This window comes from Typopeltis vanoorti, chromosome 8, assembly GCF_054136105.1.
Source record: "Typopeltis vanoorti isolate ZY-2024b chromosome 8, IOZ_Tvanoo_1.0, whole genome shotgun sequence".
NCBI lineage: Eukaryota > Metazoa > Arthropoda > Arachnida > Uropygi > Thelyphonidae > Typopeltis > Typopeltis vanoorti.
This window is the reverse complement of record NC_143556.1, coordinates 66,828,308-66,840,551: the sequence shown is the minus strand read 5'-3', so window position 1 is coordinate 66,840,551 and position 12,244 is coordinate 66,828,308. Positions and strand designations below refer to the sequence as shown.

Below are 12,244 nucleotides of genomic sequence, written 5' to 3'. Positions count from 1 at the left end.
CATCATATTCTTGATGTATGCCCTCGGGATGTACAGAATATTATAATATAATTATATTCATGTGTTTAATGTATTCATTAAACAGAGTATGGATGGTTTGTGGTATGAGAGCGAGAATGGAGAGAATATTTTTTGGAAATGTTTCATAAGTGAATATAAGAAATGTGAGTCATGTTGGGAGCGAAAGAATGAAGTGACTGATATTATAGATATAAGGCAGAATTGTGGAAGTGTTGTGGAGAATGTAGCAGAAGTAGTGAATCATAGTGGAAGAAATACAAATGAGAGTTTGAAGAAAGTGGTTCAAAGTGATATTGTGGATGATGAGATGCACAGAAAGAAATTGCATGCTTACATTTACTCCTTCACAGGACAAAACATGAGCTCGAGCAACTGGAGAAACGATTGGCATATGGTACAGAAGGATGGAAACTCTGCCATAGTTGGAGTTTATGTTCATCCCTATGCTGGTCCTAAGCCCGGTTAAAAGAGGAAGGTTGAGCAATGAGCTAATCACCCATCCTTGTAAAAACAAAAAAAAAAAAAAACATGATTACAGAAACCATGAGTGAAGCAAGAAATCCCTTGGGGCAGAGTGCTATGACCTGTGGTCTCCCAACAGACGAATATTTACAGGACTTTAGAGAGGAGCCAACATCTATGATGCAGGTGGGGCAAAGCCTTATGGAACCTCATTTGCGGATGAAGTCAATCACTCACCCTAACTAACTTAAAATCGGAACATGGAACGCTCGCACAATGTACCAAATTGGAAAAACTAGGCAGATAGTCAACGAGATGAGTTAATACGTTCTTGATATCTTAGGAATTGCTGAAATAAGAAGGACAGGTTTTGGTGAGATAAGAACAACTGATAAATATTGCATATTGTGTTCAGGAGATGATGAAAGACATGAGAAAGGAGTTGCAGTGATTGTAAGTGAGAAAGCAAGGAAAAGTCTGATGGAATGGAACCCAATAAATAACCGAATAATTAAAGCCTAGATTTTTCTCCATTCATGAAATTGACCATCGTACAAGTATATGCATCATTTGTGGGTGCATAAATGCTGAAGAAATGGAGAAAGCACAATTCTATGATCAACTCCAAAAAGTGATTGATTAAGTTCCTAAACACGACTTGTTAATTTTGATGGGAGACATGAATACTAAAGTAGGGAAAAGAAAGACGAAAGATGAACGTGCTATAGGAAACAAAGCGAGTGATGAACAAAATGAAAATGGAGAACTTTTTACATCCTTCTGTGAATTAAATAACCTCATCATAGGAGGTAGTATCTTCAAACATAAAGAAATTTGCAAAATAACATGGATCTCCCCCCATGGAAAAACAAAAAAAACAGATTGATCACATTGCAATATGTAATACTTTCAAGATGACATTACAAGATGTAAGGATTAAAAGAAGAGCTGATGCAGCTTCAGACCATTTTCTGCTAACTACAATAGTTAAATTAAAGCTAGCAAGAAATTCAAAACTAAGAAAGAATAAGAAAATTAAATATAACATTGATAAACTGAAGGAAAATAAAATAAAAGAGAAATTTACCAATGAACTGAAGAATAGATTCTCAGTTTTGTAAGAATCGAATGAAAATGATGAGGAAAATAAGATTGAAGCCAACTGGGAAAAGTGTAAAGAAGCCTTCAATAAAACTACAGAAGATATTTTAGTAGTGACAAGTGGGAATTATTAATTAACTTAAGGAATTCACAACATACACTGGAATATAAATTAAATTAAACTTTAATCAATATTTCGGGCAACTTCACGTTGCCATCTTTAAAAGAACTTACAATACAGACACATGCACGCAGGCGCTACACACAGTAAATGAGGAAGAAGCAAGGAAGCTATTGTTTCTCCTAAAAGTCCTGATGGTACCCTCTAGCGGGCTATGTAGGTATTCTTGGCCATTGGGCTGAAGGTCTCCTGATGTACATCAGGAGACCTTCAGGGATGGTGGTATACAGAGAGTTAAAGTTTAGAGGACATATTGCTAAGGTAGCACATAAGATTACTTGGCTATTGAAGAACACATTAACAAGTAGAGATAAGGAAGTTGTTAATTTGAAAACCAAAGCACTCCATATTTATGCCCGTTTGGAAAAAGCCTTGTTACGAGAACAAATCCACGAGGCACGTAAAAATCTAGCATCCACCCAAAACAAAGTTCTACTACTTAAATTTGAATTATCTGACTACATTATTCCAGAAATTTGGGAGATTCTAGATAGAATCACTGACAACTCGGCCAAGCACTCACTACTGAAAAATAAAGAAAAACTAATAATGAAATTTCAAGCCCTACAACAACAGAAAAGCACAAGATCATCAAGACGCCATTACAAAAGGAACAGCCAACCACAAACCGACTTCATAAGGAGCAACCAATCACCCACAAACAATGTTAGGAGCCACCAACCACCATCGGATCAATGCTCAGTTATCATCCTATCAAACCACATTCTCACCGAAGGTGAACTCTCGCTGCTAAAGAAAGGTTTGAACTACGCCATTGCTCCAAGGTCAGTAAACAAGCTTGATATCGTGTATCATATCGAGAGAGGTTTACGATCCCTCCCCACCATTCTGGCTGATAAAATACGAATGGAAACATCGTGTATACTAAATTCTAACAAAAAACTAAACACCAACATAAACAAAACCGAAAATCTAGCCCTTAAATCCTTAAAAAATAACCAGGATATTATAATAACGAAAGCCGATAAAGGCAATTCCACCGTCCTGTTAGACCGTACGACATACATTGAAAAAATGAACCAGTTAATATCGGACCATAACACCTACCAAAATTAACTACAACCCCACAAAACGTAACAAAAAGAAAACAACTGAATTAATCAAATCCGTCCACACATGGCCCGAAGAACGACAAAAAAATTAATACCTCAGTATGCCCGTGCGCCCAGAATTTATGGCCTGCCAAAAATACACAAACCTGGCACACCACTTCGCCCGATCGTTGAAGGAATTGACAGCCCAAATTATCTCTTAGCAAAAAAATTAGCTGCCACACTCAAGGAATTGGTAGGTCAGTCCCCTTCCTACATAAAAAATACACAACATTTCATCAGTAAAATCAAAAACATTACACTCACTGACCAAGATTTATTAGTCAGCTTTGACATAACTTCCCTTTTCACCAATGTCCCAATCAATGACACGATCTTGCTACTACAGAACATATTTCCACATGATATCACAGCCCTTTTTGCCCACGTACTCCGCTCCGGATATTTCGTATGGCAAAACAATTTTTACCTTCAAAAAGAAGGTACAGCCATGGGCTCACCACTTTCTCCCCCAATAGCTAACTTTTATATGGAAGACTTTGAGCAACATGCTCTAGAGACAGCATATCTAAAGCCCAAAATTTGGCTCAGATACGTCGACGATATTTTCGCCATTTGGCCCCACGGCCACAAAGCTCTAAATACATTCCTTAGCCACCTAAACAAACAACACAAACGTATCCAATTTACCATTGAAATGGAAAAAAACGACTCTCTTCCTTTCCTAGACACACTTGTCACACGTCTTCCCTCTGGCTGTCTCTCCTTCTCAGTTTACCGCAAACCTACACACACAGGCCAATACATACACAAAAATTCTTACCACCACCCAACACAAAAATTAGGTGTCATAAGCACCCTTAAACACAGAGCCTTAACTATTTGTTCGAATGAACAGGCTCTAAACCAAGAATACAAAATCATCAACCAAACATTTATCAAAAATGGATACAATAAAAAAACTATTCACAAGATCCTCCATAAAGATACCAGTAAGAATAAAAAAGATTTCAAGAATGCCATTGCCATTCCTTATGTTAGAGGCATTTCTGAAAAAATAGACAGAACACTTCGCAAATACAACATTAAAACCACCTTTAAACCCCCAAATAAACTAAGACACCTACTCAGTTCCTCTAAAGATCCTCTTCCACACATAGCACACCCAGGGGTATACAAAATACACTGCACATGTAACATACCATACATAGGGGAAACAGGGCGAACTATCCCAATCAGACAAGACGAACACAAACGACACATTAAATACCTCCACTTCGGTAAAACAGGCCTTTCTGACCATGCACTCCAAACATACCATAGAATTGACTGGAAAAATACCAAGTCCCTACACCGCACCTTAACCTGGTTTGAGAGAAAATTTAAATAGTCTTGTGAAATGCTCAAACACAACCCAAATCTCAACAAAAATGATGGCCTCACCATTTCAAGAAAGTTGGAGGACCCATCTACAACCTGTATAACATCCTAAACTAGCATTAGAAAAATTCCCACTACAAGAAGACAACCTGGTGACCTGGTGAAGTGTTTAGAACATTCAATAGCAACTGAAAGAAATCATTTTGTAACTATCCAGAATATTAATATATGAGGACTCTAACAGTTTATTGTAGTTGCATTTATCTATTTATAATATATATATATATATATATATATATATTTTTTTTTTATATATATAATTTTATTTCTTTCTTTATTTATTTTTGTTTTTCCTTTCTATCACTAGAGGTCAGGCTAGAAAAAAGATTTATTAACTATGTAGATTTAGTTTACTGATATAGAAAGCATGAGCATGTAGCTTGGTTCTGTATACAGTTGTATTCTTCCGATGATGACCTCGATATAGAGGTCGAAACGTCAAGTTTTATTTTATTTGTGATTAATAAAATAATCTGTTCAACACGTGTGTTTTTGAGTCCCTAAATCTACAAATATGAGTGCTGATCACCGTGTAACCCTAAAAGAAAGAATAAACAACATATGATTAATATCACTGCTAAAGTACGTACTAGAAATAATATCACAATTCTTTGGTGCACTGCTTTGGGATTGGTTGACAGCACAGCAGAGCACACTGTCTCTGTCTGGCTTAATAGCCACCATGTCAAGAAATTAGATGTTCAACTTAATCTCACTATGTGCTTAATAACAGGCTGTATCAAAAGCACAACCTTACAATGGCTCCCCATTCTGAGCCATATTTCTTCTCCAGAATTGCAATGACAGGAAGCTCTGCTTCTTGAATATAAAAGAATCTAAAATAACCAAAATCTCCCAATACATGAGTTTATTCCAGATGCTTTATCTGATAAATTAAAATCCAGAAGACCTGCCATTAAAACCACCTGTAATCTTCTCAGTCAGAATGCCAGCTTGATGTATAAGTGGGATGCACTGTGGACTCAAGCAGTATCACCTCAAGTCCGTAACTACATAAATATTCTTCAAAAACCATCTGGATTTGACCTGCCCAGGAATATATAGAAGACTGCTAACAGGACTCATACAGGTCATGGTGTATGCAGAGACTTACTATCAAAACGGGGAAAGATATCAAATCCCCACTGCCCTTGTGGAGCTTAGACCCAAACTATTTGTCACATAGTTCAGGAATGTGAGTTAACGGCAGGAAATTTTGACCTATCCCCAGAAGCGATCAATTGGATTAAAATTTAAATGTAAAAATATGACTAAATTTTTGCTTGATGCTTGTCATACATTTAATACCTGTATTTTATCTGCTTGTTTATGTTTTACTTCTTATTTATAATTTTATATATTGTATCTTATCTATATTCGTATGTATTTTATTTTATTTCCTTTTAACCATGTATATATGCCATACGATAAATAAATAAATAAATTAAGAGTGCATACCCAGTGTCCAGAGGATGAACCGAGTAGGAATTAAGCAGATGACTAGCAATATAAAGCAGGAGAGCTGGGGAAAAAACCCGAAAGAATGTAATGTGGAAGGGATATAAATAAGATTGTGATCAGCATGCCCATGAATAGTATAAAGCACAAGCAAGAAGGGTAACTAGTATAATAAGTAAGGCTAAATCAGATTATAAGAGAAAATTAGCTAAGCAGGCCAAAGTAAATACAAAAGAGTTTTTTTTGCTATACAGCAAGTAAGATAAAGAATGATTGTGGAAAGATAACTTTACTCATTGTTTCAAGCAAAAGAAATAGTTCAGTTATATCCTTGCAAAGTGATCACTTAATATTATCCAGGTGGTGACTTTGCAGTTACTGATATGACAGAGACTGATGTGAGCATTGAGGTACATGAACTGGAGGTACTCAGTATATTGAAGAATATTAATGTGAATACGGCAGCAGTCCTGGACAGTGTGTCAGCCTGTGGAGAATGTGCAGGTGAACTGGCAGTGCTTTTGATTAAGTTCTAGCAAGGTTCCAAGCTAGTAAAAAGAGAGTAAGATGGTTCCATTACATGCATGTGGCTCCAAGATAGAGGTAGCAAATTACAGACCAATTAATATCTCTGGAGTGGTGATTAAGTATTGGAAAAGTTGGTTAAAAGTAAAATTCAGGAATGAATGCATAGGAATATAATACTCTATAGGAGGCAGTATGGCTTTGTCTTGCCTCAGTAATTTATTCACATTTTATAAGAAGGTGACAACAGAATTGGATAAAGGAAATGGCTGCACCATGATACTGCTGGACTTAGCAAAGGCATTTGACAGAACACCACATGAAAAACTATTACATAAGTTGGAGCAAATGGGAATGGATACAGGAATGGCTGAATGACAGACATCATGGTGGAGTGGAATTGAGGTGAATGATAGTAACTAGTGGAGTGCCCCAAGGCTCTGTACTAGGACCACTACTCTTTAATTTGTGCATTAATGATAATGAAAGATTTGATGAGGTATATTCAGTTGTTTGCCGATGATGCAATACTAGGGGGGGGGGGCAAGAGTCGATAAAGCTGATGTACATATCTTACAGGATGATATAAATAAATTAGCAGTGTTTGCAAAGGACAGTGGTTGTTAAGCCAGTGTTGTAAAATGTAAAGTAATGCACTTTGGGAGGAAAAGATTACACACTTTGTATCATATTGATGGTACTGGTTTGCAGAGACTAGGGATCTAAGAATGATGTTGGATAGAGATTTGATATTCAGAGGACATATTCCAAGAGTTGACAAAATAGCTCAGAGGATTACTTGGATGCTGAGGAAGACAAGTAAAGATAGTGAGGTTATTATCTCTCTTTATAAGACAATGATTCGGCCACATGTTGACTACTGTGCACAGATTTGGTCACCTACATTTCTTGGGGATTGAGATGTGGTGGAGAGGATTCAGAGATGAGTGACTCATCTCTGAAGGTGTGTGTGAGTTGCAGAGCTTAGCTGACAGGTGGAGGAGAGGGGATATGACAGAAACTTATAAGTTAATAAAGGGAATTCTGTAAGATTGATACAAAATAAATTTTTCAATACATGTCAAGTAGGGTGGAAAACAAGAGGCCTTGAAATTGTCTAAGAGTGTGGTTAGTAATGTGTGCAGACTAGGTTCTTTACTTGGAGAGTGGTGAATGAGTGGATTGAATTGCCAGAGGTGGTTACTAGTCCCCAACAGTGTAAGATATATGGTAGGTGTTGTGCTACCATATATCTTATAAAGTGGTTTTCCTGCGATGAGTCTTTTGACTCCATGGACTACCCATATAAATAATAATAATAATTAAATTCCCTATATTTAAATATTCTTCTTCCTATCATAGATTTTAGGCCATGTGACCAGTTCCAATCTCATGCCATCACCTCGTTGGTTTTCCAGTTCTTTTTCCATATATGTTATGTGTATAATATTTTTAGCAGTCTGCTATTGTCTTTTTGATTTAGATGCTGTATCCATTTTTGCTTATATTTACTTATATAATAGTAAATTGGTTTTATATTCAGGTATTATAAAATTTCATTTGTTTTATGGTCGGACTTGGTATATCCAGCTGTTTTTTGAAAAGTTAATTTTTACTGTTTGAATGTGATTTTCATTCTTTTTTTTATGGTCCATGTTACACTTCCATATAATAAAGTTGGTTGGTGTATACAGTCTGATTCTGGTGCATTTTTGTATGGATGGCTTAAATATATCATTTATTACTTTAACAGAATTTGATGTTAATGTCTATATCTTTTTCATCTTCGTATGCTAAGTCACATCCCGGGTATTTGAAAATATTTGTTTTATTTTATTATATTATCTGTATATATAGCTATAGATATAAATGATGAATATCTATAGATAGATATTTGTCAATAATAAATCAGTTTTTAAATCAGTGCATTTTTGATATTGTTGCCCAGTGTGGAGATCTTATTGAGTTTTCTCCTTTGAAAACTATTATTTTTCTCTTTACTTTAGATATTCTTATATTACGTTTTGAAATTTCATTTATGATTTTAATACAATATAATTCTAATACAATTTGATCATCTGCAAATAATAATGTACTATCTTTATTTCTGAGTTTATTTGTATATCAAATGGATTATGCTGTTTCCTGGTTGTTATAATTTTATTTATATATATATATATGTTAAAAAAATAGAAGTGATAGGGCACATCCTTACCATACTCATCTTAATATGTCTTTCCATTTGACATTTGTTCTGATTTCACTGCTATTTTATTTCCTGTATATATTTTCCAAATAGACTGTAAGAACTTGGTATATTTAGATTGATTAATATTTTAAACAATTTTTGTCTGTGAATTTTATCAAAGGCTTTTTCATAATCATTGAGGGCTACATGTGTTTCTTTTTGAAATTATCTTCTCTTTTCAGTTAATAATTTTAGAGTAAAAATTTATGTATATAAAATCCTTTTTTGGAATCCATTTTTGTTTTAGTAGTAGTCCTCTACAATACTGTAAAGTTTTCTTTCAATATTACTGCATATATTTTGTACCCTGCATTTGGAAGACTAATTCTTCTATAGTTATCGCAGTCCACTTTATTTCTTATATATATATATATATATTTTCATATTTACGAATTTAGGGACACAAAACACACGTTTTATTTATTTATAAATTGAAATAACCAGTTTTTTTTTTTTTTTTCCCCAAGAGTTTGGAGTATCAGAATTCCAGACCATATAAAAAGTCCCATGTTTGGTCTCTAGAGTAGAGTTTCTGGATTATATAAAAATAAATAAATGATTAAAAAATCCTTAGCCTACCTATACTAAAAAGTTTCCCATCTTTTGTGAGGGGAAATTATTTTTAAAAAAATTATGAAATATCAGCACCCTGTGGTAACCCACTCATGACTCTCTGGCTCTTGAAGACTTTTCTTGAAACACTACTTCCTGTCATCCAACATTTAACCATCTTACTTGATATCATCAATACTTATTTAGTATTAATCAATAGGACCTTGTATGGAATGCTATCAAAGGACTGCTAAAATCCAAATGAATCACATTGCATCATAGGCATTATCTTGTCTTCTTATTTCCCTTACAATTTAATCATAAAAAGCAAGGAGATTTGTCATGGTAACCAATCTGCCCTTAATGAAACCATGCTATACTGTGTTCAGATCCCTGCCAAGAATCTAGACACAATTCCTAATTAACTTTTCCATTTAATTTTTACTTTACAACTAAAAAAACATATTAGTACTGGGGAATTTTTATGCCATTAATAGTACACTAGAAAAATAATAAAACTCACTGTTTTGGTTCCTATAATCTGGTGGCTCTTCAGAATTTTTGGAGAAATGAAGAATGCAGCTGAAGTTAAAATAGGAATAATTGTGAAGAGAAAACAATCCAACACAAATGAGACTATAATAATACATGCGTGTATTTTTGCAGATTTTGTAGGTAATTGTTGGAGAAATTAAAATCTAATGTGCTAAGATATCTGATCAGAAATTTTCAGATGACATTTAGGATTAACCCTTGGTTAATCCTAAATGTCATCTAAATTCGCAGGAAACCCACTTTATAAGATATATGGTAGCACAACACCTACCATATATCTTACACTGTTGGGGACTAGTAACCACCTCTGGCAATTCAATCCACTCATTCACCATGTGAGTGAATCACTGATGCTATACACTGATACTTTACTATCTATTCCTGAAAGATGACTTCTCAGTTATTCGACTATGTCTTTTACTGTTCTGTTACTGCTCTACCATCAACATTTATTCATATTATCTTTCCGTAATCATTATTCCTTTCACTTTCCACATAACAAAAACTTTTTAAGATCCTGTAATTAACTTCACCTTCACAACATTTTCTTTTTTGCAATTTAATGATACTATTCATCCATTTAATTCCCATCTCCTCCTGGTGCTGAGTATGCAGTCTGATGCTGCTTCCCTCACAAAACAAGACTAAGTTAAAGCAGTTAATCCTGTTTTATGAGATGAGAATATGGATTAAGCATTATGATCCAATGTAAAACAGTATTTAATTTGTTTATAGTTAATATGAAATTTATTTTCATTTTTCATAATAGAGTCAAATGAATTTAAGAATTATGATATAGTTAAAATGGATCCTTAATTTACTATTTTCAGGCAGAAAGAACTTTTTCATATCTTATCTGCATATTCTACGTATAACAGTGTGAGTATTGAACTTTTAAGAGCATGTTTAAAATTATGAAAATTAATTTCATGGATACTTTAGAATTCTGTTGATTATCTTCAGAAACTGGATTAATTCACTATAAATGTGATAGCGACATATCACAAGTGGTATATTTTCTATGCTATCTACACTGCTTGGAAAGAAGTCAATGGACATCCCCCCCATGGGCAAGGTGCACCATACCATGTAACAAGTCGTGTTTGTAGCCGGTATAAATTGGAGCAATGTGATCCTCCAAAGTCAGTGCAACTGTGTCCGGGTAAAATGGCTGCTGGAAAGTAATTGACAGAGTTTGAAAGAGGTGTTACAATAGGATGCTATATTGCAGGCCTATCTGTTTGGCAGATTGTTGACAAATTGGGATATCTTGGGTCAACAATCAGTGATACCATACTGAGATGGAGAAGTACAGGGAGCCAACTATAGGTTCTATCCACAGTGGATGGCCTACCACACTCACTGAACATGACTGTAGGGAGGTACGATCGGATATTATGTAAAAATCAATGTTCATCAGCCGACATGTTGAATGTGGAGTTATGGACATTGACTGGAACGCAAATCTACAAAGAAATATTCAGAACCGAGGCTTACAACATGGGTTTTCATGGTAGAGCCACAATATGCATGCCCCACATTACCCAAACCAACATGCAGCGTCATCTTCATTGGTGTAAAGATCATGTGAGAAGGTTGGAAAGCTGTGTTATGGAGTGATGAATCACTCTACACTCTCTACCAAGATGGATGGGTGTGTGCATGGTGGATGCCTAATGAACATCTCTTACCAGAGTGCATAACCCCAATTATGAAATTTTGAAGTGGCAGTGTGATGGCATGGTCCTGTTTTTTCTAGCTTGGACCTCTGTTAATGTGCCACGGACATTGAATTCCAAGAGGTATCTGAATATTCTGGACAATGCAATGCTTCCTACTTTGTGAAGTTTCTATAGAACTGACTCAGCAAGACAGTGTCAGGCTGCTTCTGTAATTGTGGTAGTTTGTGGACATGAATGTCGCCACACTTGACTGGCCTCCACAGAGCCCTGATCTAAACTTTATCAAACATCTGTGAGATGAACTGAAGCATCAGATGAGGTCAAATGACATCCACTCCACAACAGTCCACCACCTCATTATATGCCTGCAGAAAGAATGGTCAAAATTCCCATTGATGGCTATCGTACGCTTGTGAAAAGTATGCCCAGTGGGATTGTTGCAGTTATTACATTGAAAGGGGGGTCATATGTCTTATTGAGGTGGGTGCCATTGTTGTTTGTTCCTCACATTTTGATGTCTGTTAACTTCTTTCCAAGCAACATATATTGCACTTCTTTAATAATGAAGTACCTTAGCGGTATACTCTTTTGCTGTATATGGCAGCTATAGTGTAATTAATGAATAATGAGAGATTCATTAATTCTATTTTATTATTCAATAATATATTATTAACTGAACTTTCAATTAGTTAGGATTACTTTCTTCTGTTTAATGTTTAACTTTGAGCTGACATACTCGTATATTAACATGCTACCTATATTACTCTCCCATTATCCATCATCCCTTACAGTTTGTTTCTTGCTAAAAATGTTTGTCCTGTAAAACAGACAAACTGTTTCATTCATTTGACATGGACTACCAAAGATACATGTTGATGCATTCTCAGACTCACCTGCTGTCAACACACTTAACCCAACTGTTATAGAATCATATGGACCACATCTA

General features: G+C 35.1%; 1 protein-coding gene across 12 annotated transcripts in view; it reads left to right on the top strand.

Annotated features, from left to right (window-relative positions):
• The window catches only part of LOC150104068 (USP6 N-terminal-like protein), a 615,889-nt gene that overhangs the window by 479,498 nt on the left and 124,147 nt on the right, over positions 1–12,244 (top strand). For all 12 annotated transcript variants that reach the window (XM_090397263.1, XM_090397258.1, XM_090397257.1 and 9 more), the window contains one exon: positions 10,447–10,495. In XM_090397263.1, coding sequence (XP_090253389.1) covers positions 10,447–10,495 — 49 coding nt within the window. The remainder of the gene's footprint in view (positions 1–10,446; positions 10,496–12,244) is intronic.